This window comes from Neofelis nebulosa, chromosome 5 (assembly GCF_028018385.1).
Source record: "Neofelis nebulosa isolate mNeoNeb1 chromosome 5, mNeoNeb1.pri, whole genome shotgun sequence".
In the NCBI taxonomy this organism is placed as follows: Eukaryota; Metazoa; Chordata; class Mammalia; order Carnivora; family Felidae; genus Neofelis; species Neofelis nebulosa.
Window position 1 is genome coordinate 84,115,939 of NC_080786.1, and position 25,135 is coordinate 84,141,073.

The 25,135-nt window shown below is 40.1% G+C and overlaps 1 protein-coding gene across 2 annotated transcripts in view; it reads right to left on the reverse strand.

Annotated features, from left to right (window-relative positions):
- LOC131512337 (probable cation-transporting ATPase 13A5) overlaps nucleotides 1-25,135 on the reverse strand; it is a 116,578-nt gene that overhangs the window by 89,560 nt on the left and 1,883 nt on the right. Inside the window, exons 2-5 of one of the 2 annotated variants that reach the window (XM_058730857.1) lie at nucleotides 2,571-2,744; nucleotides 1,753-1,899; nucleotides 1,456-1,484; nucleotides 1,234-1,314 (exon numbers count right to left, since the gene is read on the reverse strand). In XM_058730857.1, the coding sequence (XP_058586840.1) occupies nucleotides 1,234-1,314; nucleotides 1,456-1,484; nucleotides 1,753-1,899; nucleotides 2,571-2,744 (431 nt within the window). Of the gene's footprint in view, nucleotides 1-1,233; nucleotides 1,315-1,413; nucleotides 1,485-1,752; nucleotides 1,900-2,570; nucleotides 2,745-25,135 lie in introns of both variants that reach the window. The other variant, XM_058730856.1, reaches the window with a different exon arrangement.

Below are 25,135 nucleotides of genomic sequence, written 5' to 3' on the forward strand. Positions count from 1 at the left end.
TACGCTCTTAATGACTCTGACAACATGCTGTGTTTCAACGTAATCAGCATTACATCTGAAATCTTATACAGTGATACTATCTCTAAGGCGTTTTGCAAACATTGTCAGAATCTGGATGATGCCTTGTTCGTTTTTTCGTCATTTTTCATTCAGCAGGAGAAAAGTTTAAAGACAACAGATCGGTAATTCTCAGAGTTGGTGCGCATATGAATCGTTGGAGGGGGGGGTTGCTTAAAATGCAGTTTCTGCTCTCACCGCTACCCTTAGTTCCTACTTACTAAATGAAAATTATGAGGGTGGAGCCCAAGAACCTGTATTTTATGTAACAGAATGCTTCTTAGCTGGAGAATTTGTGTTTCTGATAGACTGTGAGGAAGGTCGGGCAGGATAGGTCCTGAAAATGGGCAAGAAATCAAGGTAATTATTAGGATTTTGGGGAAGTCTTGCAATGGTTTACTTTCAGACTCACCAGCATTCACTATTTCAAATTACAGATGAGGGAAGCCGAGACTCAAAATCGCTATGGGTTAATAAGTAGCATAAGCATTTTTATGGTACTACTATACTATTATGTCCTAATCTCTGTGCATTTATAGATATCATTCTCACAATTGTACCACTATTCTTTCCCAATAGTCAGTGAATGTCTCTGGGGTAGTGAGTAAGCCTTATTTATCCTTAGATCTTTAGTGCTTGCAAAGTGCTTAGCATAGTAAAGGCATTCGGTCAGTAGATTAATGAATGCATTCATGTATTCATTCATTCCACAAATAACTGTTGAGCGTCCACCATGAATCAGGCACTGTTCTCGGTGTTAAGAATGACACAACTACCTGAGCAAACAAAATCTTCATCTCCAGGCTGTTTCTTCATAGGAAAACTAATCATAATATTGTCTTTCTGCCTCTCCAAGGATTTAGAGGATGACAAATCAGAAGTCTATGAAAAGACTCAAGGCTTTTTAAGAAAAGAATGAAAACAACAACACAGACGAGACTGTTTTACAATCCTGAAAGAAAAGATCAAATATTTGCCTGCACTGTTCTTTTGGGCTCTTTTTAATAAGTTTGCTTGCGATGAAAACAACTTAAAATTTGTCTCTGTTGCTGGTAAATAAACTGGAATTAAATGAAGCTGGTGAAGCATTATGCCTATAGCTCACTGATCATAAGCCATTTGATATTTCAGTTTCTGCCGGCCGAGTTTACTCTCAGGAAGTATCACAAACCCTACCTGACCTCTTGCTCTTCACTGGTCAGGCCCAGTCCAAACGTGTGGTGGATATCATAGCAGGAGTTGCTGTCTTCCAGCAGCCTAGGGTGTGGTCAGGACAAGAAGCATACCTTAGTTCGTGGCACCCAACATTTCCGGTTCCTCCCTTATAGCCTGATGAATGCTGAGAAAAAGACTTACCCGACTTTCTGAAACCTCTTCTCCAAGTAGTCCCAAACATACCTGATTTTCCGCACTTGGATATATCGCAGCTGCAATTACAAATGTGATAGAACAGATGTCATTCACCAAGTAAAGCCTGTCAGGGGAGGTGAGGGCTTCTTGGTAGGGGTCCCCCACGCAGCTCTCACTTGCCTTGAAACATTGTTGTAATTCCCAGCCCAGCAGCCTCACTTGCTTTGACACACTGTTGTAATTCCCAGCCCAGCAGCATGACATTCAGAACTTTCCTCCAATAAACATTTGCAGTATTCTTTTTTAGCAAAGACATGCCATAACATTGCGCTCAAAATTGCTTACTTTTAATTCTGGCTTCAATACCGCATGGTTAATGACAGAGTGGCGGTCAGCCACCAGGGGTTCTTCTGGGTTCTTGCTTATAGGAAACTTCAGTGTAGCTAAGTAGAGGCATATAACCTTCTTCCTCGTATATCTTTGGAATTCATCCTAGAGAAATCAATCCAGCCCATGAAATTCTCAAATATTATTTATTCAATAAGTCACTCAATCAACCAAATACCTACCTAGACCAGAGATTCTCAAAGTTTGGGCTACAGACAAGAGGATTAGCATTAGCTTGAAACTTGCTAAAAATGCAAATTCTCAGGCCTACCATAAGCCTACTAAATCAAAATTCTGGGGTGAGGTCAGCAGTCTGTTTTAAGGAGCCCTCCAACTAATTTGAGAACCACTGTGCTAGAGAATAAAAAGACATACTTCACAGGAAAGTTTTTTTTATGAAGAAAACAGCTTCTGGCTATCTTATGACATTTAAGGGTTTAAAATATCTACTTCCCCTCAAAATTTGTATTCTAAAAGAACTGAAAAATATCTAAAAATACATCCTTCCTGTGTTATGTCTATAAGAGTTGTAATACCAACAGCCACTACTCATGTAATGGCTAAGGAAACTGAAAATTAGCCTGACATAGTAGTCTTTTCCCCAGAGTGACATGGAGGAAATGTCCTTCCTTCCTGAGTCAGAGAGGGCAAGTAAGTTCCAGGATACTATTGCCATCTCCTACTTGGGGACAAGAAAACTCTTAAGCAAAGAAAGATCTCTGGAACACCAGCCAGCCATTGGTGGCACCACCAATCCAATGCTGAAGGGCACGTACCGTTGTTCTTAGCAAAACAGTGTCTGCTTCTTGCAAAGGGCATGGGTTGCAATTAGCCCACACTCTCCACTGGGGCTTCCAGTAGAACACCAGCAGAAGAACCCCACACGTCAGCATGGTTGTTATAAGGCATAGGGCTCTGCGTAGATTCTGGGTCCGGTAACCAAACACCTCCTGGAGAGTAAAGAAAACATGACTCTACTTTTCTTTTTTTACATAAACACATCATTTTTTCCCAAGAAACACAAGCTTTAGATGCAGGGGTGTTAGATGGGAGACAGATCTGGTTTCGGCTGGTTGAAACAGATCGATTGTCACAGCTGTCAGCTGATACAATTAAAAAAAAAAAAGACCCATTTGGCTACCCTGGCATATGGAGCTAAAACAGACGGGCAGACCAAAGAATGGGCAGACTTATTTGGTTCTAGTTTTAAGAGTCACCCCATGATTTGTACCAGATTCACTTTTTTTAAGTATAAAGTTTAAAAATATATTAATGTAAATTTACTGGTGGAAGGTGATACAAATGGTGGGATGATATAATTTAAGAGATTATCTGTGAACATGAAAGATTTTCAAAAGACAGCTTATAGGAATTTACCCTGATGGTAATATGCTGAAAATTTTCTACTTTTAGTAGTAGGGGAGTTGATAATATCATGAAATGAATAAAGACTTTGAGACGCGGTTTTAGAGGGAAACAGTCGAAAACAATATATACCTTTATTTCAAACAAATTTCTAATTTCTCTCTTCCACAAAGAACTGTCACAGCATTTGTTTTTAAATTTCAAAAACTTGACTTTTAGTGTACTTGGGAGACCCAGAAGAATGTTGATTATGAATGACATTATTACTATACTATTATTTTAACCTCTGCTGTTTTGTGTGTGTGTTTGTGTGTGTTTCTAAGACTCTGACTTCCATGCCCACATCACAGAGATGTAATGTTAATAAATGGGTTTTTACTGAGTTTCTATAGCATTTTTAATGAGGAAATCTTCTGGAATTTTATGCCAGTTTAGATCATATTATAATAAATCTCTTGACTTAATATTTGGAATAGTTATCATCTTCAGTGATCATTTTCATTAATTTTTTCTAGTAAAGAACTCTGGTAAATGAAGATTTTAATAACATTTGTTGAAAGTAATCCTTAAACATGATGGAAAGGTCACAGGTAGCAAAGATGTTTGAGTCACTGCTCTACTGGGTATTAGCTATGTGACCTTAGGTAAATCATATTGTAAGGGTTAAATTGTAGTGTAGGGCTAACAGGAAACTTGAAAAATAACAGCTTTGTTCTGACACTGAAGGTGAAGGGATAACAGCCTTGCTTTACTCTTGTAAATCACATTTCATACTCTTGTAAATCAGGCTTTACCAATGAAGGAAAACAAAAGCTCAAAGAAAGCATCAGAGGCAAGGTCAAGGAGATCCACTGGTTGCAACTTAGTGGCAGAAAGTTTAAAATAATCACCTCATTTGGCAACTGTTTCTAACTCATCTGGCAACTGTTTCTAACTCATCTGGGAACTGTTTCTCCGTTCTGTTCCCAGGTAATGATAAAACGATGTGATCGGCTTTAAATACTCTGTACCCCGGCTGTTCGAGGCTGCATTCTTATCAAGAGTGTTGGTCCCGATCAGTTGGCCTTGCCTCTCATTGTAATAGACTTTGTTGTGACTGTCACTGGTGCCCCTAGCATTCTGTTTCAGGTATCATGTGGATGCAACATTTTGTGCATGGGCCGGAAAAGTTAAAGGTCTGAAACAGGGCTCTTTCCTTGGATTGCTCCACCAACACCTGGGAGGAAGTTCGGGATTGGGAGAGGTAAGGAATTCTTGGGGCGCACCATTTGAATGACTCAGGAGGGTCTGTCGGATGCACCTATAGACCCAGAGTCAGGGATGCTACTGGGACACCGACGGACCCCATTTGATTTGGTTTTTGTCAAGAAAAATCCTATTTTCAGGTGACTGCCACTGCCTACTGGCCTTGAGATCTCAAACTGTGTTGTCTTCGTGTCTTGTTTTCTTCCTGTTGACTGTGCGTCCCTGTCAGTTTTGCCTATCTTTGTCATGGGTCAAAATCAGAGTACCCCCACCCCTCTGAGTCTCATTCTAACTCATTTCTAGGACTGTAGGAGAGCTGCCTCAGTTTTCGGCCTCCACGTTAAGAAGCCAGTCCTTTGAACTCTGCGAGGTGGAATGGACCAACTTTCAGGTCGAATCGCCTCCACAGGGGACCTTTGACCTTACTTTGGTATATAATTTTCATGATATTGTCTCTTCTAGGCACGAAGACCACATTCGTGCCTAGAAAGACCTAGAAGACCACATTCGTGCCTCCACTGAGGCATGGAGGACCTTCATTGAAAACCCTCCAGATTGGTTAAAACTTCTCCTTCCCCTTCCCCCTTGCTTCCCTAAAGTACAGGCTTTATCACTCAAAGGCCGCCCATTTGGAGCTCAGAATAAGAATCTTGATGGGACTAGGTGGCCGCCCCCTCTATCACCTGCACCAGAGGAAGAAGAAGAAACCACCCGCCGCCCTATAGTTCTCGCTCAAAGAATACAAGTCAAGATGCTTCAGATCAGTAGGGACACTCCCCTGAGCCCGTCTCACACCCGGTCAGGGACTCCCGGAATTCCACCACCCTCCCACTGCCTTGCCCCTTCTTCCAGGGCCACTCCTGCAGGGTGATGTCCGACCCTTTATGACTTATGTACTCTTCTCCACTAGCGACCTTTATAATCGGAAACTTCAAAACCCCTCATTCTCAGAGAAACCCCAAACATTAATTTCTCTTCTTGAAACTGTATTTGTGACCCATCAGCCAACCTGGGATGACTGCCAGCAGCTCTTGCAGGTTCTCTTCACCACTGAGGAAAGAGATAAGATCCATCATGAGGCCCAGAAATTAGTGATGGGGCCAAACGGGCAACCCACCGAGGATCCCGCTGTACTTGAGGAAGTTTTTCCCTCCTCACATCCTGAAATTGGGACTGAAACACTCCTCACGGTAGGCCATCATTGACCCTATTTCGCCAGACTCTACTGGGAGGTCTCCCAGCGGCCGCCCGCTGGCCCACAAACATGTCTAAGGTAACAGTAGTTCAGGGGGCCGAGGAAAGCCCCTCAGCCTTCTTAGAAAGGCTCATGGAGACGTGCCACACCTTTACCCCTATTGACCTTGCGGCACTTGAAAATAGAAGGGCATTAAACCTGGCCTTTGTCTTACGAAGGCCCCAGACATTTGGAAAAAGTTACAAAAATTAGATGGGTTTGAAGGAAAAAATTTATCTGAGTTAGTTGAAATAGCCCAAAAAGTTTTTAACAATAGGGATTCTCAGGAAGAAAGACAAAAAAAATTGACTAGGGTGGTAGCAGCTGTCCTGGATGCCCGCGGGGAAGAGGACCCAGAACGTCTAAAGAATTCTGGTCTGGGCAAAAGAAGACACAGGGTTAAAGCGCCACTAGGAAAAAAACCAACGTGCATATTGCAAACAAGAGGGACACTGGAAAAAGGATTGCCCCAACTTAGCCCCACGCAAAACTCAGCCACTCCAGGTATCTGTAATGGGAGTCGATTCAGACTGACAGGGCCGCGGCTCAGTAACCCACTTCTGAGCCGTTGGTTACTGTTAATATAGAGGGCCAACTTAAGACCTTCTTGGTGGACACTGGGGCAACTTTTTCAGTTCTAAAACAAGATCCTGGCCCCACCAGGCAAGGAGCAACCCTAGTGCCCAAGGAGCAACTGGGTCCCAGACTTGTAAATGGACCACTGAACGACAAGTAGATTTAGGCCATAAAACCGTTACACATTCTTTCCTAATCATGCCTGAATGCCCCTACCTTGGATTACTAGGTAGAGACCTACTACAGTTTGAAATTCACTGAAGGGGGTATGCATATTAAAGTTGGCCCGGATGGCCCAACAACAGTAATGGTGACTGTGCCACTTGGGGAAGAGGGCCTGCTCACTCCGGTGCCTGATAAAAATGTCCATGCAGTTGATCCCCTCCTTAAAAGCCTCTAGGCGGCCTTCCCCCAGGTATGGGCCGAGGCCAATCCACCTGGGCTGGCGATTCATCAAGCTCCGATAATAGTGGAACTTAAGGCATCCGCACTTCTGGTAAGACTAAAACAGTATCCCATGTCCCGGGAGGCTAGGCGGGGAATCGTCGTTCACATCAAGCGTTTGTGTGACTCTGGCATTTTGACCCCATGCAAGTCGCCATGGAACACTCCGCTTCTCCCTGTCTGGAAGCCTTACTCATCCGATTTCTGGCCAGTTCAGGACCTAACAGCAGTAAACGCCAGGGTAATGGACATTCATTCCACTGTACCCAACCCTTATACTCTCCTTAGTTTGCTTCCCCCTTCTCAGGTGTATTATACAGTTTTGGACTTAAAAGATGCCTTCTTTGCCATCCCGCTGCCCCCACAAAGCCAGCCACTATTTGCATTTGAATAGACTGATCCTGAAGAGGGAAAAGCCAGACAGCTCACTTGGACGCGACACCCTCCAGGGATCTAAAAATTCTCCTACTCTTTTTAATGAGGCCCTGCACCAGGATTTAGAGCCATTTCGAATCTCCAACCCCCAGGTAACTCTACTGCCATATGTTGATGATATCTTGTTGGCGGCCCCTTCTCATTTAAAATGCCTGAGAGCCACCAAAGAACTCTTGAGTCTTCTGCAAAAACTGTGGTACCAAGTACCATCCAGAAAAGCACAGATCTGTCATATTGCAGTGACATATTTAGGTCACAACCTTAAAAAAGGTAAGCACTATCTCGGTGAACAAAGAATTTGGGCTATATTCGATATTCCTCAGCCTAAAACTCGCAAACAAGTTCGCGAGTTCCTGGGGGCAGCAGGCTACTGCAGACTATGGATACCTGGCTTTGCTGAACTGGCAGCCCCTTTGTATGCCACTCTCAAGGGGTCTCCAGAGTCCTTCACATGGGGGGAGACTCAAACTAAAGCCTTCCAAGCCTTATGAGGTGCTCTCATGACCCCACCAGCCTTGGCCCTGACAGATCCCACCAAGCCATTCCATTTGTTTGTAGCCAAAAAAGGGGGGTAGCCAAGGGAGTTCTGACTCAGCGCCTGGGACCTTGGCCCCGACCAGTGGCCTATTTATCCAAAGGGCTGGACCCAGTTGCTTCCGGGTGGCCCCCATGCATTTAACAAATTGCCGCCACCGCACTCCTAAAGACGCAAACTAACCTTGGGGCAAGCATTTTCTGTCATGGGACCCCGTGAAGTGGAGGCTTTACTGCAGGCTCCCCCAGAGCGATGGCTGTCAAATGCTCGGATTACCCAATATCAAGCATTGCTACTCGACCAGCCCCAAATATGTTTTTGTGCCCCCACAGCCTTAAACCCAGCCACTTTGCTGCCCAAAGGACAATGTCCGCCTCTGCACTCTTGCCCAGAAACCTTGGCGATGATTCATCCCTCCGCTCCGATATTACGGATGTTCCCTTACAGGACCCTGATAGCGTGTTTTCAGACGGCAGTAGTTTTGTGTTTCAAGTGCAAAGGCATGCCGGCGCTGCAGTGACAACAGACTGCGAGAATTTATGGCAACAGACCCTTTCCCCGGGAACTTCAGCCCAGGGCGCAGAGCTCATCGTGCTAACAAAAGCCCTAAAACTCAGAAGAAACAAGTCAGTTAATATTTATATGGACAGCCGCTATGCTTTTGCAACCGTGCATGTACACGGATCCATTTATTAAGAGCGCGGTCTCCTCATGGCGGAAAGCAAGGACATCAAAAATAAAGCTGAAATTTTAGATCTTCTAGCAGCCATCTGGGAACCTGCGAAGCTGGCAATCATTCACAGCCCGGGACATCAAAAAGGCGACTCCCTAGAAACAGTCGGAAACCTCCTGGCTGATGCAGCAGCTCAAGAAGCTGCCCTAACTAAAAGTAAAAGTGCCTTGGAGATACCGATCTTGACAGAGCCTTTGCTTCCACTGGAGCCCAGTTACACTCTTAAAGATTTGGAGTGGGTTTCAAGAAAAGGGGGAAGTATGATACCGGGACAAAAGTGGTTTCAGGATCCTGAAGGTAAGATACTCTTACCCACGGCAATCGGGCCACGCATGGTGTGTCAACACCAAGGGACTCATCTGGGAAAACCAAGATGGTGGAATTAGTGCGGAAAAATTGCAGGGTGAAGGGCTGGGAAAAGAGATTGAAGAGATGGTTGAAAGGTGTGTAAGTTGTGCCCAAGTAAATCAGGGCGCAAGTAAGAGGTTTCAGAAGCTAAAAGAGATAGAGGAACTGAACCAGGCTGGTTTTGGGAAGTAGATTTTACTGAAATTAAACCAGGGAAATACGGATATAAATACCTGCTTGTGTTTGTAGACACCTCCTGGTGGGTCGAGGCGTTCCCAGTTAAGAAATTATTAAATGAAATAATTCCTAGATTCGGGGTGCCTCTGAGCATAGGATCGGACAATGGCCCGGCCTTCACGGCGCAGGTGTCCCAGGGTCTAGCCCGGGCATTGGGAGTGAATTGGAAAATTACATTGTACGTATAGACCTCAGAGCCCAGCTCAAGTAGAAAGGATGAATCGGACCCTAAAAGAGACCTTAACCAAATTGTCCCTTGAGACAGGTGAAAATTGGGTTGATGTCCTGCCTTTTGCCCTTTTGCGAGCATGTTGTACTCCATTTGTCAAGGGATTTTCCCCTTATGAAATTTTATTTGGCAGACCTCCACCTATCCTGCCGAAGCTAGGAGATGATGTAATGGAACAATTGGAACAGGATCCTTTGCTGCCTTCGCTCATGGCCCTGCAACATGTACAAAAGGAAATAACCAGGGCCTTGAAAGAAGCCTTTGCTCATCCTCTAGTTCTTCCTCGCCCCTTTCAACCAGGAGACTTAGTCTGGGTCAAGAAGCACAAGCCTAAAACCCTGCAGCTGCACTAGAAAGGACTGCACACCATGATCCTGATATGCCCATGGCCGTGAAGGTAGATGGTATCCGAACCTGGATTCATCACTCTCAGTTTAAGAAAAACTGCATAAAGGCAGGAACACCCCAGACTGATACGAAACCAGACAACAAAACAGCAATGGAAGGTCCAAAGGCACCCAGAGGATCCTTTAAAGCTAAGACTGATGCGGGCATAATAATAATTGTCTGGGTTTGTATAATGATAAGTGTGGGGGACTGTACGGAATTGCATCCCCTATCTTTTTGGCCATACCAATGGGAACTCAGGGACACTGTCACGGGGTAGGTGATAGCATCTAATACCTCTTTCACTGTGCCTTGTTTTTTGTTTGATTTCTGTGACTTGGTGGAGGACTCATGGGGGACTTTAATTACTAATTATAAACAGCCAACGGGCTCCGCTCCTTCGGTCCCCAAAAACCCCTATGTGGTTACATATGGATGTGGACACAGGGATCAAGAACAAAAATTGTCTAACCTACCAGGGTTATACAGTTGCTTTGCAAATAGAAAGGTTGAATGTGAAGGAAAAGGCCAATACCATTTTGCAAAACGGGGTTGTGAAACGCTGTCTCCCTGGCTGGCAGGACAGGGCCATGACTGCTTAATCACCCGCCTTAGAAGTCCAGATCCCAAACGTAAGACTCAAGGAAAATGTAACCCAACAAAAATATGTTTAAAAAAGGCTTCTAGTTCCAGTAATTTTTCCTCTTCCTGGGACACTAGACACACTTGGGGGGGGGGGGTCTCAGAATGTATGCTCCAGGAGTTGACAAGGGCATTTCCTTTACTATACAAAGTGTGAAAAGAAAAACTCCACCCAATCTGGTAGGGCCAAACAAGGACATGATTTTACACCCCCTGCTCTTTCTGACTATCCCTTCCCAACCTTCCCTACGATCATGTGCCCCCACAAAGTCAGAATTACCAACAACAGGTCATATCCAGAACCCGTTCTCCCATGAGACACATTGGTTAGATGCAGTAGATTCTATGTATGCTTGGCTACATTCATCTCACACCAAGATTGTACAATATTGTTGGCTGTGTTTAAACCCTAAACTCCCATATTATGTGAGAGTGGCTACAAATGCCAGCATTGGACAAGACATAGACAAGCATGTCGTAAAATTGCTAAATCCAAGCATGACATTATGCCCTTGGGGTTCACGACCAATTTTAACCCTAGGAGACCTCCAAGGGCAGGGTTGGTGCATAGTGTCCCAAGAATATAATTGGCATACCTCCCTTTACAAAAACTCTTGTGCAGAAGTGTATATTCTAAGTAGATCAGATACTGATAGCCCCCCCAAATATAGCATACCAAGCCCTTACTGGAGCCTGGTTTGCTTGCTCATCAGGAATTACCTCCTGCATTGCAGCCACATACATTGGGGTTGGCACCCGAGAGATTTGTATCCTAGTTCATATTCTCCCACAAATATACCTATATAGCGAAGAAGCAGGTAGAGAAGAACATTTACTTCTGTTCGAAGGACATGCCAGGGTGAAAAGGGCAGCACCAGTCCTCATTCCACTCCTAGTGGGACTGGGAATTGTGGGATCCACAGCTATTGGAACTGCTGGACTCATTGTGGGGGACCAAAATTTCAAAACTGTAAGTGAGCAAGTAGACCGAGACCTAGGCTACTTGGAAATTTCAATTTCTCGGCTGGAACATTAAGTAGACTCTTTAGCCAAAGTTCTATTACAAAACAGAAGCGGACTTGATTTACTCTTCATGAAGGAAGGGGGTCTCTGTGTGGCCCTCAGAGAAACCTGCTGTTTTTATGCCAACAATTCCAGAGTAATCTGAGACACTCTCGGTTTGGTCAGGGATAATCCTAGGACCAGGGAACGTGCCAGGGAGGCCAGCAATAATTGGTATTGGAGTTTATTCTCTTGGTCCCCCTGGCTCACGTCACTGCTCACCGCCATAGCTGGGCCACTGCTATTGTTACTTCTTGCGTTAACCATTGGCCCATGCATAATCAATTGGTTAGTACAGTATGTCAAGAGGCGAGTTGGTGAAATAAAAATTATGATGATTAGGTCCCACGATATCCCCTTAGTTCCTAATGATGAATCAAGGGATTGATTCACTGGCAAGAAAAGGGGGAAATGTAAGGGCTAAATTGTAGTGTAGGGCTAACATGTAGCTTTAAAAATAACAGCTTTGATGGAAACCAATTTGACAGTAAATTTCATATATTAAAAAAAAATTAAAAAAAATAACAGCTTTGTTCTGACACCAAAGGTCAAGAGAAAACAGCCTTGCTTTACTCTTGTAAATCACGTTTCATACTCTTGTAATTCAGGCTTTACCAATGAAGGAAAACAAAAGCTCAAAGAAAGCATCAGAGGCAAGGTCAAGGAGATCCACTGTTTGCAACTTAGTGGCAGAAAGTTTAAAATAATCACCTCATTTGGCAACTGTTTCTAACTCATCTGGCAACTGTTTCTAACTCATCTGGGAACTGTTTGTTCTGTTCCCAGGTAATGATAAAACAATGTGATCGGCTTTAAAAACTCTGTACCCCGGCTGTTCGAGGCTGCACTCTTATCAAGTGTTGGTCGTGATCGGTTGGCCTTGCCTCTCATTGTAATAAACTTTGTTGTGACTGCCACTGGTGCCCGTAGCATTCTCTTTCAGGAGTCGTGTGGATGCAACAATATCACCTCTAGGGAATCCCAATTGATTCCTAAAAAAAAAAAAAAACAGAAATGCGTGCCTTACAGGGTACTAGTGCTCAAATGAGATAATGTCTCCTTAAGTGCTCTGCAAAGTAATTACAATTTTAAGAGTTCCTTTCCAGTGCTTCTCAGTTATTATTATCATCCACTTGGGAAAAAATGTTCATTAAGTTTAGCAATGCAGCCACTCTATTTTGAGATTATTCATGATAAGATTTTAATGTAACTCTAAAATGTGTTCACTCTGCCTCTAAGCTTATTTCCAGTTGGGTCTCCTTTCTCTCTTCCTATCTTCTTTTTGATTCCATAAACCTGTTCTAGTTTTATTTGTGAATGATAGTTTTATTAGACTCAAATAAAATGTATACGCCAGTTCACATATTATGTCATAAATATGCATTATTTCACTAAGTTATTCATGTGGACTTATTGCCAAAGTATTCAAAATAGAAGCAGAATGGTTTGGAATTTTAGGCCACCTCATAGGTTGAAAAAGCCCATCACAAATGCCTTTCCCTTTTTTGATTCACTTACATACTACAATGGCATTGGTAATCATAATTCTGATATCCCTTCAGTTCTTTTCTTTACAACATTTTTAAATTAAAAACAGAATTGACAAGGCCAGCAAGATGGCAAAAAAATCACTATGACTACATACTGCTAAAACCTTAAAATTGGAATAATTCTTTAGAGAAAGCAAGGTGACAAATTATATCAAGATTTTGTAAAGATGTTTCTATTTCTGGAATCAGTAATTCCACACTTGGAAATATACCCTAAGGAAATAATACACAAAGTAGAAAGTGATGTGTATAACAATGCTCAGTGCAGTATTATCTGTAATAGGAAAAGTTATTGGAAGAACCAATTAATAGCTAATGGCTCCATAAGATGTGGAACTCAAAACAGTGGACTATAGTGGCACCATTAAAAACAAAATTTATGAAGTCAATGCAGAAATGTGAGCATTCTTATAGCATTAAGTGAAGAAAAAAAAGATAAAGAATAGATAGAATAGATAGAAAACAGTATCTTTAACCCAACAATATCAGCAATTACATTCAAGATAAATGACATTAATACCGTGATTGAAAACAAAGATTGTCAGAGATAGTAAAAAACCCACTATATGTTGTTTACAAGAGACATCTTTAAATACAAAGAAGCAACTAGTTAAAATAAGAAAGAAAGGGAAATATACAATGCAAAGACTAACAAAAAAGAACTAGTATAGCTATGTTAATTTCAGAGAAAATAGACTTTAAAAATAAATAAAAATATTTAATAATTAATTATAAATAAATAATAAATATGAGAGAAAGGAGGACACTTTGTAATCTAAAACAAAAGAATCAATTCATCAAGAAGAAATAACAATTTTAACTTTGGGGGCACTTATAAGCTAAGTTTCAAACTTTGTAAAGCAATAAATAGCACTTAAAGCCACTGTCATCATGGGAGATGTTAACACCCCTTTCTCACTAACTAATAAGACCAGTACACCAAAAGAACAAAACAAAACAAAAACAAAAACAAAAAACTCACCACCATAAGAATACAGGAAGTATGAACAACCCTATTCACCTAATTAACAAATGAAGAAAATTTTAACCCCAAACTGCATACTTCAAATTTTTCTCAGGTACACATGAAATATTTACCTAAACTGACCACGTTCTGGAACATAAAATGTGATGACATTATAATTAAACTAGAAATTAACAACAGAATGGTAACTTAAAAATTCCCAAATGATTTGAAATTTTTTTCAAATAGCGTATTTCTAAGTAATAGAGTCAGGTGAAAAATTACATTAGCCATTAAGAAGTATTTTGAACTGAATAAAAATGGAAATTGACAAATAAAAACTTGTGGGATGAACCTAAGACAATGATTAGAGGGAAATATATAATTTTAGATGTGTATGTAAGAAAAGAAAATAAATGTTTGAAATCAATGAAACAAGCTCCCAATCAAGAAGCTGTAGAAAGGAACTGCAAATTAAATCTTAAAAAGTACAAGGAAGGAAATAATAAAGAAAAACAGGAAAAAAAGCAGAAATGAATAAAATAGAAATCAGACCTACAATGGAAAAATTCAATGATGTTGAATTTGTACTTAAAAGTTAACTAAAATTGATAAATTCAGAAATAAATCACAATATTTTTATGGCTCTTAAAGAAAATTAATGTGTAACTAAAAGCTTTCTACAAAGATATCTTCAAGTCCAACTGGCTTGTGAATGCTTTCAAATCTTTAAGGTAGAAGTGATATCAATTTTGCACAAACTCCTTCATAAGTAGAGGAGGTGGAAACGCTCACAACTTGTTTCATGAAGTTAGCATACTCATATACCAAAACCCGATAACGTTTGTTAAAAGAAAGGAAAATTACAGGCTAAGATCTGTAAGAAACATAGATGAAGTAATCATAAAATATCCAGCTAAATCAGTGATATATATTAAAAGGTAATATGTTGTTACCAAATGGAGTTTGTTCTAGGATTGCAGGAATTTGAAAATCAATCAATGAATTTTGGTATGTTAACATTCAGGAGGAAATTTATAACGTCATAGCAATTGGTATAGAGAAATACTTTCATAAAGTTCAACACTAATGCATGAGAGAGAAAGAAGGAAACAAGCAAACAAGGAAACAAAGAAGCCTCTCAGCAAACTAGGAATAGACAGAAACATCCTTCAGCTAATATCATGCTTAATAATGAAATATTGAATATTCCCCCTATGAAGTTATAAGTAAAAGAAGATTACCAATAATCACCACTAATGTTTAATACAGTTCTGATAGTTTAACAGTGCAATAAGACAAGAAAAAGTAACATTTATAATTGAAACATAAGTAACAGTACTATATTATATACTTGATAGTTTCTAAAAAAGTAGATCTTAAATGTTCTCACCACAAAAAAATAAATAGTAATTATGTGAAGTGATGGAAGTGTTAACAGACACTTTGATGGTGATCATTTCACAGTATTTAAGTGTACCAATCAACTTGTACACCTAAAATTTACACAATGTTACATGTTACATCGTTACACAATGTTACATGTCAACTAAGAAAAAAAAAAGTACAGCTCTCTGTGTGAGTAGATAATATAATTATTAAGAAATCCAAAATAATGTACAAATTATACAAGTTAATAAGTGAATTTGTCAAGGTTGCTGGATACTGGGTCAATATAGAAAAACAACTGTGTTTGTAACAAGCAATTTGAAAATGAAGTTAAATGCTATTTGTAATATCATCAAGCCAAAAAAATCAATATACTTATAATAGTCCTAATCAAGTTAGACAAACCTCTAGACTGAAAACTGAACAATATTGCTGAAAGCACAGATCTAAATAAAAGGAGAGATATATTAAGTTTGAGGGTTAGCCAAGAGCAATCCCATTCATACTCACATCATTTTGTGTGTGTGTGTGTGTGTGTGTGTGGTAATTGAGGAGCTGATTCTAAAATCGGTATGGAAGTACAAAGAACCTAAAGCAATCAAGACAATTTTCAAAAAGAACAATTGTGGAAGACCTACACTACCAGAAGTGAAGACTTACTACAAATTCCTACTAATACAAGCCAAAAATGAAAAAAAAAAAAAGAAAAAAAATAGAGAGTCCAGAAAGAGACTCAAAGATATTTCATCGTTTCATTTACAAAACTGAACCATTACAATTCAGTAGGAGAAAAGATGGTTGGCTCAATAGGTAGTTGCTAGAGCAAAATGAACGGTGCTAGAAAAATGAGTTTTCCCCCCATTTTACACCATACACAAATTAATGGTGGCACATGTACTTAAATGTGATAACTAAAACAATAGATCATATGAAAGAAAACATAGAAAAAATATTTCATGAACTTTAAGTAGGAAAATATTTCTTAAACAGGAAATAAAAAAAGATAAAAAAAGATATCTTACTTTAATGAAACTAAAAGCTTCTGTTTATCCAAAGGTCTCTGAAGATACTAGCTGTACCTATGTATAAAAAAAGAATCATATTTGGAAACATCACAAATGACTACGAATCAATAAAAAATGTAATGTATACACAATAAAAAATGAGCAAAAGACTTGAACAGTCATTTTACAAAAGAGGATTTCCAGGATAATATTCCACAAGGTGCTCAATATCATGTCATTAAGAAAATGCAAAATAAAACTACAATAACATATCACAGCCAGAATAGCCAAGGCAATCCTAAAAAAAGAACAAAGTTGGAAGACTTCACCAGATTTGAAGACTTACTCTAAAATGACACAACAATGATAAAATGACACAATGACATAGCCACAGTATAGCTAAAATGGAAAAAAACTGATTATACCAAGTGTAGATAAAAATGTGAAGCAATGGTACTCATATACATTGTTTGGGGGAGTGTAAATTGGTACAAATGTTTTGAAAAACTGTGTTGCTAAAGAAAGGATCACTCTATGAGCTAGTAACTCCATTCTTAGATTTTTACACAGAGAATTGTATATGTTCGCCAAAAGATTTGCACAAGAATATTTGTATCAGTTTTATTCATAAAGGTCCCAAATTGGAAATAATCTAAAGGTACATCAACAAGAGAAAGATAAATATTGTGTTTTCATATAACATAACACTACAAAATAATTTTTTAATGTAACTTTTAATGCGAAAAACAATAAATGTGAATTTCACATACGAGTAAAGGATGGTAAATCAAGACACAATTCTATTTATAGGAAATGAGCAAAAATAACTGATAATAGAAGTCATTGAACTGCCTGTTTAAGATCAGTGCACTTTGTTGACACCACTGAATTTATATATGTCAACAAAAAGTAATAAAGGGAGGGTGTTTATTAGACACCCTGTTCCAAGTTGGTGGAAGTTACTTTAATTACTTTAATGGAGTTATATCGAGAAAGAGAAAATAACAGCAAAAAGTCACAGTAACTTTCAGAAATATGTAGCTCTTTGAGCAAAGATGAATAGAAACAGTATTTTTGCTTCCTTGATAAATCGGCCTCATAAACCTTGGTAAACTTCCTATCATGTCTGTTTTCCCAAAGGTTATAAGCTAGATGTGGGACTTGAAGTTTCGGTTGAATCATTCTTTCATCTGGCATTCTTTTTAATCAAATCCTCTCAGTCAGCTTGCCAATATTTGTGTAATTTGAGTTTATCCTAGTGTATGTCTCCATTTTGACCAATTAATCTCAAGTATAATTTCAGTGTTCTCAATGATTAGTCTTCTGATGCAGTTAAGAGTCACTCAGATGTCTCCAAAGTACTGAACACCTGTGGGTAAAATCCACTAAGAAGTGCAGGGTAGAGGAAGGAATATGTGTGCTGTTAAGAGGAAGGTAAGTAGAATCTAGAGGCCTCGTAAATGTAAAGACATTGGGAACAGAGAGAGGAAGGATCGGAACCTCAAACGCACTACATGTAGTTCCTTGCGGTAAAGTGGCTTTTGCCACCTATAAGCTGTGTGACCTCAGGACTTACCTTCTCTAAGTCTCAGTTTCCATCTCTGTACGTAGGGAATAACAGCACACACCTGGAAGCATAGTTGTGAAGAGTAATAGAGGTGGAAGGTGTTGAGCACAAAGGAAGCTTTCAATCAGCGTTAGCAGGTGATGTGATAATTGGTTCAGCCAAAGGTGGAGAGAGTTTTTGGTTTTGAGTTGTGAGATACTGAAACAAGGTTGGTAATGGGAAGCGGCTGTGTTCCACAGGGTGAGGAACCCGGATCTACCACCTACTAGTGAGTTGAATAGCACAAAGGTTGCGCCGTCTTCATATAGACTTGATTTCTAGTCTCTGTTGCCAGTAATGTTCCCTCACTTTTTTGTTTCCTACTAGAATTCCATGCTCCCAATACCAGGAGAGGTACCACATTTCTAATGGTCTTTTCCTTGGCCCAAAATACAAAAGGAAGCAGCCTGGATTCGGAGTAACAATGAAATATGCACGTGCCTTTCAACAGAGGTTGCTGCTAAAGGGCACAATTTAGAGCCCTATCCGGGTCTAACAGCAGAGCCTCTGTTCTTTATACCCCACCCCATTGCCTTCTAGAAGCTCTCGCTTCTGCTCCTTGCTCCATCACTTACTAGTTAATATGATCTGGGTAAATGATTTAAGTTCACTAAATTTTTAGATTCCTCATGTGAAACTGTGGCTGCATGAGAAAACTCCGTTCAAATCATCCCTCTACCACTTAACCCCATATAAGTCATTGAGCAACCCACTATATTTCTTCTGATGACTCACTTTCCCCTTCCATAAAGGAAAATATCAGTATCTTCCGGGTTTGTTCCAAGAAACCAATGAGTTAATGCATGCAAAGCATTTAGCAAGGCTCTTGAAACATTTCAAGTATGTAGTATACATTAACGGTTAATATTAGCTTGAGTAATACACAGGTCAACAAAATTTCAGTAGATTAAAAACGGCTAGTCCCATTGGAGTCATTGTGAAATGATTTGACCACAGGCAATACTCAGAACTAAATGCTATTTGAGAAAACCGTTAAGTTGTATTTCTAAAAGTGATTGATCCAATGGCTTAAGTGGAATTTTTGCTTTTCCCACAGAGCACGAATTGTCAAAATTGAAGTCAAACCCAGGCCAAAAAGTAAACTGCTCACCTTTGTGATACATGAAACTGGGAAAGAGCTTTAAGATAAACGCCAAATTGATTGAAAAACTAACTAGCTTAGCAACTAATATATAATATATATTATATGAATCATGCATTAGAAATTATATGTACATATGTATTATATATATATGCATATATATGTATATATATATGAGCATACACACACACACAGTACAATCATCTTCACTCATATAGGAGGAAAACCGTGTAATAGGGGATCCTCCCCCCCCCCCCCCCCGGGTAATGTGACTTTGCATATGTTACTTAACTGAGCCTCATTTTCCCAGCATAAAATGTATATCTGAGTGGCTAGCTCATGGGGATTAAATGAGAACATACAATATGGAGTTCTAGTGCATAAAAGGCACTTTTAAAATCATTTTCCTTTCTTTTTAAATTTTTTTTAACGTTTTATTTATTTTTGAGACAGAGAGAGACAGAGCATGAACGGGGGAGGGGCAGAGAGAGAGGGAGACACAGAATCGAAAGCAGGCTCCAGGCTCTGAGCCATCAGCCCAGAGCCCGACGCGGGGCTCGAACTCACGGACCGCGAGATCGTGATCTGAAGTCGGCCGCTTAACCGACTGAGCCACCCAGGCGCCCCTCCTTTCTTTTTTAAATAAGTAGGTCTTATAATTACCATCAGAGATGGAACTAAGATTGGCCAAATTCCGCAGGAAAGGAGAGTTACAGGGTGCAGCTTCATCTAAACATTGTCTCTTCCCCCGAGTCCTCTTTTGGAGAGCTCCTTTTAGTTGGGGCGCAACAGTCCCCCAGCTCTCTGCTTATTTTTGTTCCTGAATTTTCATTGCATCTAGAGCACTAGCATTTGTGCATGACTGGTGTTGTGAACAGGTCCTTTTGCATTTTTGTAAACGCTTTTATTCTTGTGCTCACCTTTCATGTGTTTATCTAAATATTTCTTTTCAGCAATGTTTAAAGTTTATTTTTATTTATTTTGAGAGAGAAGATAGAAGAAGTGCAGGAGGGGCAGAGAGAGGGAGGCAGAATCTCAAGTAGGTTCCGCCTTGATGCAGGGCTCCGTCTAATGAACTGTGAGATGGTGACTGGAGCTGAAGAGTCGGAAGCTGAACCGACTGAGCCACTCAGGCGTCCCTACTTATCTACATATTTCTTGCGTACTTACCATGCACAGGCACCGCAGTATGTGACTCAACTCTTTTAGAATGGGTCTCTGGGTTACAGTTTGCAACACATTCACTTACTCAAACTCACATTCTCGCAGCACCAAGTCAGTATTTACTCAACCAAGACATAACATAAATAATTCTCAGTACGCTAATTACCTCTGGGAATGGCAACGCCAGTTTTTTGCTGTGAAGTGTTAAGCCCTTCCATGCAGAGGTGCTCCAATAGCCTTAGAATAAGTTAGCTTTTTCTGGGCAGGCCTCAAACTTTCCCTTGAACCATGGCCAAGGAGATGATACCTCTGAGTCCTTTTATGGGCCAAGAATTCATCGTGTTTGTCCTTTTTCTCAAACAGCAATCACAGCACCATGTTTCCGTTCATTATTCACAATCTACCCTTTGTCATCTTTATCTGGAGACCCAATTGTGTTCCTTTGTGTGATAGGTGAGTGAAGGTTCTCCTCTGCTCTCTTGTCTCCAACTCTGCCGTGTTCCCAGGTTCTTTTCTTTAATGTTAGGGTAAATATCTCTGGTTCATGGATCATGTTAACATTTTTAAGCCTACTTGTTAATTTTGAGAGAGAGACACAGAGAGCATGAGTGGCAGAGAGAGAGTGGGATAGAATCCTAGGTAGGCTCTGCGCGGTCAATGCAGAGCTGGATGAGGGGCTCGAACTCATGAATCGTGAGGTCATGACCCGAGCCGAGATCAAGAGTTGACGCTTAACCAACCGAGCTACCCGGGTGCCCCACTTAATGGATCATGTCAGTATAGTCATTGTTCCTTACCCCTCTATTACTGCTTTGGTTTGGCTGCATGTAGTAATTTGTGTTAGTCATCACTGATTAACAAGAAATTTTAGTTATAGTTTCATATATCTTGTCCTGTGTTTACGCATGGAGTGTCCCTTGAGCAGGGGGAGACAATGTCTTGGGTCACTTTCTCTTTTGTCTGCATTTGGCAATCAGAGCTAACCTTTCTCAAGCACTTACTCAGGTACCATTCAATCCTCACAACTACTCCATGAAATAGGCGTAATTATTTATGAAAATAGATATTATTATTCACAGTACTTATAAATTATTGTTTGTAGATCAAAAAATTGAGTCTTAAAGATGTTCAACATAATTATTGAAATAGGTCAACCTCTTAAGTCTTCCCTGTACGCTTCTTTCTGGAATAAGAAAGGCCCTTTCCTCTTTAGCAGTGTGAATCAAAACCCAATACCGAAGAGATGAACATATTATCACTCTCAGCTCCAGACATTCCCATAAATGTAGCACTCTAACAAAAGTGCTACTTCCTGGAAGTAAAAGTGCAAGTAAGGACTTTTGTTTGATGCAGCTAACAGCAAAAAAGCAGAAAGCGTGAGTCAAAAAGTAATGAGATGCATGGGCTAATCAGCAGAGGCCATTTCGAGAGCCAGAATTTGCCTTAGACCAGGACATGGGACAACATGGCATGTTCTGTTAAATTTTATTCCTGAAATGAGGGCATCGATAATACAAGAGGGGTATCTCAGAAATGATATGGTTCAAATTCCTTTCCTGACAAAAATAGCTATAGACCATCCTTCACAATGAGCATCTAGAGGCTACCAAAGTTAGGCTGCTCACTAATTTATAGGGCTATACCTTCCTTTGTTGGATAGCTGTGGTGTATTAGTTTTTATTGCCACATAACAAACTTAGTGGTTTAAAACAACACAAATCCATTATCTCGCAGTTTCCATGGGTTAGGGGTCTGACTGTGGATCCTCTGCTCAGTGTCTCACAAAAAGATCAAGGTGTCCTCTGGGCTGTGTTCCTTTCAGAGATCAAGGACCTCTTTCCAGATCACACGGTTATTGGCAGGATTCAGTTGTTTCTTCTAGCACCGAGAGAGAGAGACCACCACCCCCCCTTCTCTTGCTGGTTGTAAGCTAGAAGTTGCTCTCAGTTCTCAGTTCTTAGACACACTCAGAGCTCTTACCACACAGAGCTTTCCATCTTCAAAGATGCAATGGAAAAAGCTCCCTTGCATCAAGCCCCTATCATGCTCTGAATATCCATAACTCTAGAAAGAACACAAGCTCTTTTCTGTGCTCACCTGATCAGGTCAGGCCCACCTAGGCAATCTCCCTTTTGATTAACTCAGCTGAGTCTATGTTGATTACATCTGTAAAATCCATTTTGCCACACAACATAACATAGTCACAGGAGTCACAGCTCATCATATTTATGGGTCCCACCACACTCAACTGAAGGGAATTATACAAGGGGAAGAGTCAATGGAGAGGTATCATGTTAAGATTCTGCCACCAAAGATGGTTAAGAAATTGTCCTGTAATGAAAATAAATCAGGCTGGATTCTGCCAACTTATACTCTGTTCTCCACATCAGCCTCTCAACTATTGGAAGACAAGTGCCTTGATTATTCTTTGGGTAACTATTCCCAATACCTTTTAAACGATTCTTTTTTTTTTTTTTTTTTAATTTAAATCCAAGTTAGTTAACCTATAGTGTAACAATGGTTTCAGGAGTAGAATTTGGAGATTTATGGTTTGCCTCCCTCTCTGTTTTTATCTTATTTTTCCTTCTCTCCCCCTGTGCTCATCTGTTTTGTTTCTTAAATTCTACATATGAGTGGAATCATACTGTATTTATCTTTCTCTGACTGACTTATTTTGCTTAGCATAATACATTCTAGTTCCATCCACATTATTGCAGATGGCAAGATTTCATTCTTTTTGATCACTCAGTGATACTCCATTGTGTGTGCATGTGCGCGCGCACGCGCGCGCGCGTGTGTGTGTGTGTGTGTGTATACTACATCTTCTTTATCCATTCATCAGTTGATGGATATTTGTGCTCTTTCCATAATTTTAGCTATTTTTGTTAGTGCTGCTATAAACATTGGGGTGCATGTGCCCCTTAAAATCAGCCTTTTTGTATCCCTTGGATAAATACCTAGTAGTGCAATTGCTGCATTGTAGGGTAGCTCTATTTTAAATTTTTTGAGGAGCCTCCATACTGTTCTCCAGAGTGGCTACACCATTTTAAATGATTCTTGTTTGTGAAATCCAGATATCCCTCTAAATACACTATACTTCTTGTTTGAATCTTAGAATTAAATATAACTCCCTAGAAGTTTCCTAAATATTATAGATTATAATAGAACTGTTATTTCTTCTATTATGCTGAATGGGCTTCTAGTGAGACATCCAAGTACTAATTTTTTATAGCTATATCATAGTGGTAACTAAAAATTCAGCCATGACCAAATAAAGCACTTTAATTACTTTTTCATGCATAGCTACGAAGCCCAAGTCATTGATATCCCCACCTTGTAGTTTGAGAATAACTTTAAACACAAACTCAATACCGAGGCCTGTTACACCACATTGTCAATTTCTCTCTTACAATCAAGTCTAGAAAACTTTTTGAATCTTGGTTCTGTCGCCTATATTGTTACCTTTCCCTCATAGTGGGGCATCAGTCACAGATTAGATAAGCTTGCCTTCATCCAAGCTGTTAACATAAATTTTGACAAAAGACCCGAAAGAGGCCAATAGGGCGTGATTTTTGATTTTCAATTTTAATCCTTTGAGTAGGGTTTGTGTGTGTGTGTGTGTGTGTGTGTGTGTTTAAATTAAAGATGAGGAGTACATGCTGTTGTTTAAAATAATTCAGGGGCACCTGGGTGGCTCAGTTGGTTAAGCATCCAACTTTTGCTCAGGTCATGATCTCATGGTTCATGGGTTTGAGCCCTGCATTGAGCTCCATACTGGTGTGGAACCTGCTTGGGATTCTCTCTCTCCCTCTCTCTCTGTCCCTCCCCCCACTCATGCTTTCTCTTTCTCTCAAAATAAATAAATAAACTTTAAAAATATATTAAAATAATTCAGACATCCCAAGAACCTGATTTTTCTTACTAATTCATCACATACTATTTGGTTTCGTAATGGTAGCTCTCAAACAATTATCACTCCCCAAGTTTAATCAGACAAAGGGAGGATATTTCCAATACTAATTTCACTTACTATTTGCAAATTTCCCATAGTAAGTCCTGCCTCCTTGGATGTAAATGAACTCCTTATATTTTCACAGCACTTTCCACATTTCATATATGGCACTCGCAAAACTTTCAAATCAGAGGGGTTACGTGATACTGTTTTCAGGCAAACTAGCAAGGCCCCAAAAGGTGTCCACACTCGTGGTTAACAGCAGGTCCTTGACTAAAGCCCAGATCTGTGGTCTTAGAGTCCAGGAATCCTTCACTGTTTCCCAGAAAACAAATTAATGTGAAGTGAAGAGCTCTCCTGTCAAAACTGTATCTTCCACACCAAGTAGCCCTTTCCTCCCCTGGAGCTGCTCCCAGTTGTAATGTTGACATTTAGTTGGCAGGCGTCAGTAAAGAGGGGGAGAGCACCAGTGGAAAGATTGGCTTTGCAACTCATGTGAACAAAGCATCTCTTGTGTCTCAGAGGCAGAATCAAGACCACCTTTAGAAAGCAAATGCAGCACGAATGGCCTAAGAGAACCCTGAAACAACGGCTGACATGCACACTGTGTGCCTCAATACATGCCTGGCTAAGGAGAGAGACCTATGCACCCCACGTGATTCAGAAAATTAAAGTACTAGGCTAAAGACTTTATAAATACATCACAGAGTTAGAGAAAAAATAAAGAGCAGCCAAAGATTTTCATGAACAGTCATCTACATGTTGGGGAAAAAAACATCAAAACTGGCACAGAGCTGTTTAGTAGTGAATACAGGTAAGCAGGTTTTAGTTCTTTGAATCCCTTCAAGATTTGAAGCATTATACCATTGTCCAGATCAGTGTGGTATAATAGAAGTCGCTGATGTGAACCATGTTTGTAATTGAAATTTCCTAGTGGACGCATTAAAGAAGTAAAAAGCAGATGAAATCAATTTTTATAACATATGTTATGTAACCCAACATATCCAAACTATCATTTCAAAGTGTAACCGATATAAAAATTATTGAGCTATTTTACTCTTTTTTCTTTCACTATCTTCAAAATCTGGTGTGTATGTTACACATAGAGCACATTTCACTTTTGTCCCACTATTTTGCT